Source organism: Centruroides sculpturatus, unplaced genomic scaffold, assembly GCF_000671375.1.
Source record: "Centruroides sculpturatus isolate CEXI.00-Female unplaced genomic scaffold, Cexi_2.0 scaffold1066, whole genome shotgun sequence".
In the NCBI taxonomy this organism is placed as follows: Eukaryota; Metazoa; Arthropoda; class Arachnida; order Scorpiones; family Buthidae; genus Centruroides; species Centruroides sculpturatus.
Genome location: NW_019385438.1, coordinates 207,566 through 210,908, shown reverse-complemented (window position 1 = coordinate 210,908; position 3,343 = coordinate 207,566). Strand labels below are relative to the sequence as shown.

The window sequence follows — 3,343 nt, the reverse complement described above, 5'->3', positions numbered from 1 at the left end:
AAAAAAAAAAAAAAAAAAAAAAAAAAAAAAAAAAAAAAAAAAAAAAAAAACTCGGAGTGTCAAATTTGACACAATTCCAAAACTTCCCTTTATTGTGTATAACAGCCAGGAAAGAAAAATACCTGAATAACTTACCTGTACTAACAATGAAAAACATTGCTTTTGTAGTCTTAGAAAATGAAAAATAGCTGAAGGCCTACGTCGGAAATTTATAAATTACTATTTTCCGTAGCTAAATAGAGAATTAAAATTGCTAGATGTAGCTACAAAATAACTAAATTGGCAACAGGTCATTGCATGCAAATCAATTGTAGAGATTCTAGCGTTTGCCACTAACAAGTAAGTAAATTAGTCGATAGGCTCTCTAGCATTGTTTGAACATGCTGCAAAGGCGTAAATTTCAGGACTGTGTCAATAACGTAAACTCTCATCAAGAAATAGTTTTATAAATTGTATAAATTGAACTCTAGGGACGGTCGGGTGGCAAACCGCTGCTCTAGGAGACTCGGGATCGAATCCAGACGGGTCAAATAATTCCAGCAGTTTTCGTGGATGATCCGTCCCCTATATATCTAATTCTATCCCTCATTGTGGTCCTTGCCGAATGCATAGTGGGTTTGTTAAGAATGCTCTCTTAGTGACCACAGGGTGAAAAGAGCGTAAAAAACAATTTTATTACTCTAGGTTTTAATTCTTATTTCCAGACTTAATTTGCATTTTTAACTTACCTCATTTTATACATATTGTATTTTTATCTCCAAAAAAATTATAACATAATGTTAAGAAACCAATCATATCTTCTTACAGCATCAGAAAAATTGTTAAAAATTATTTGTGAAAGAAGTTGAAGTATTAGCAAAATGGAATGTTCATTCAAATACATGGCTTTTAACTGTTATTTTCGTTCGGATATTTTGGTATTTTGAATAATAGGTAATTCACTTTAGAATAATAATTTATATACTGTATATAAAAGTCAAAATAGGTATGTATGTACTGTACCTGTATGTTTGTTTGTTAAGCAAATGCTTCTATACTATTTAATGTATTCGCATCAAATTTGGAACGAATATTCTTCGAAACCCAGAAAAAATACTGTGAGGACCCACCCTCAAACGTCTCTAAAGAGCACTCCTTCTTAACTTTAGCCTGAGCAATTGTTTTTGTATTTTGCAGTTTCATTATTGTGAATACTCGAGTCGATAAATGTACATTTTAATTATTAAGACCATTGTTTTTTTATCGCCCTCTTCTAATCCTCTACCCCCTCGAAACCCGAGCAACATCAGCCACACGCAGCTAGTAGTAAATAAATTTACTGTTACAATAGAAAACCCCAATTATCCGAAATAATCTGTATGTCTCGGATAAAGCGGAAGACCGTAGCCATTTCAGAAATTAATGTATTCACTTACGGTTAATCGGGATTCTACTGTATTTCCAAAAAGTATATAGAATAATAGCCAATGAAATATATTCATTACAATGACTTTTATGTAAAAAAGTTGTGGACTTTTTTCTGTATGTATGGATGTTTGTTAGTGTGTTTTATTCACCCATTTTGAAGCTTAACTCCTGTGCCTTTAGTCGAATATCTCTGAAATTTTACAGGGGGGTTATCAGGGTCATTCATGCTATTAAATTTTGATAATTAAAAGTCGAAGGGTGGGGAGATAGAAATATGGCGATCGTATCTCGAGGGGGATTAGACTTAATGAAGATTTTACTCGTTTACAATGTTTTAAGCAGTTCATCTCTACCCTAACAATTAAGCTTTTTTGCCATTTTATAATAATTAATAATATAAAAAAATTCTTAAAATATAAAATCTCATGCACTCTTTTAACTTTTTAGCCGGGAAAGTTACGCAGCTCGTTGCTGGATTTTTTCCCATCATTTTACATCAATTGAGCTCACTGATTTACACATGAATTTCAAAAAGTATGAAACATTATAATACATTTTAAAATTACATATAAATAATATTTTTTAAAATTAACTAATTAATTAATTTTATATAATGAAACTTTTATACCTTATCTTTTGGATAGGTCATAATTTTACTGTATGTGCTGATAATTCGTATTTGTTGCTCATCCAATTCAATTTCATTAAAAGTGGGCATCTTTAATAATAATCTTTGCCTTTCATTTATATCTTTCAAGATGATATCACTTAATAATTCGTCGAAATCATCATTTTCAATTACAAAAAACTGAGCGGGTTCTAAAAATAAATATTATTTAATTGTTTTATACAAATGATTGAAGAGAAAATCACATTTAGTTTTACATAATTTAAGTAATATAACATAAATTACCTTTAGTAATAAATGTAAATTCTCTTTTGCTTTTTTGTAACAAGTCTAACTCAGCAAAATAGCATCCTTCATCGATTTCGGCTAATTCTATCTCATTTATTTGATCTGAAATGATTAAAAAATGATTATATTAATAATTCATCTAATAAAATTAATGTGTAGAAAAATATTTGTGAACGTGGACGTCTGCAGAAAATTTCCCAGGGGGGGAGCAAAGCTTGAAGACAAATAATTACATCAATATATCTTCGCCCACCAGTGGCCGAGTGGATAAAACTACTGAACATCGGTCGCGGATTCGCACCTGAATGTTTTACGGGAGTTATTAAGGGTTTTCTTTTAATGGAAACTCGACAGATCGCCTTGCCTTATACCAGCAAAACCATACCAAACATCAATATACTTTTAATGTATATTATGTTTGCTATAATGTATTATTTAATGCTTTTAGGATTTTTCACAAGTAGACTATAGAATACAGCATTGCAACAATACAAAAAGACAAAGAATCCCATGGTCGAGGTATAAGATTATGTATCTCATCACTTTTACGATTGTTATCTGTAATTTTTACTCAATCCTAGGGGAAAACACGTGCCTCGTTTGCCTACAGATGCTCATGTCTGTGTGAAATCTTAATTGTCCAATGAACTAATTATAGGGGAGATCGGGGCAACTTCGGCATGCGGGGCAAGTTTGTCAAGCGCTTTTTTTAAAAAACAAATTAAAAAAAAACTTTGATTATAAGTTAGGCTGTTGAGTTTTATTGGTGGCTTGTTGAGAGTAGTGTTTTTATTGTTCTCCAACAAGCGTAGTTGAATTATCAAGCAAATTTTCATTTTCGTTCAATTCCATATAATATTTTTTTTCCATTTATATTGAATTGGCAGGTTTTGTTATAATTCCATGATAACGAAAGTTACTTTTCCTGTTAGAAGGATGTAACTTCAACTTATTCACGTGGCCAGATCGTGGCTTGGCATTCTGTTCTCAGGGTTGTACTTAATGTTTCGAAATCATGAC

The 3,343-nt window shown here is 31.3% G+C and overlaps 1 protein-coding gene across 1 annotated transcript in view; it reads right to left on the bottom strand.

Annotated features, from left to right (window-relative positions):
* Nucleotides 1–3,343, bottom strand: part of LOC111638997 — a 10,937-nt gene that overhangs the window by 5,113 nt on the left and 2,481 nt on the right. Inside the window, exons 2-3 of the mRNA XM_023384773.1 lie at nt 2,321–2,425; nt 2,036–2,226 (exon numbers count right to left, since the gene is read on the bottom strand). Coding sequence (XP_023240541.1) covers nt 2,036–2,226; nt 2,321–2,425 — 296 coding nt within the window. The remainder of the gene's footprint in view (nt 1–2,035; nt 2,227–2,320; nt 2,426–3,343) is intronic.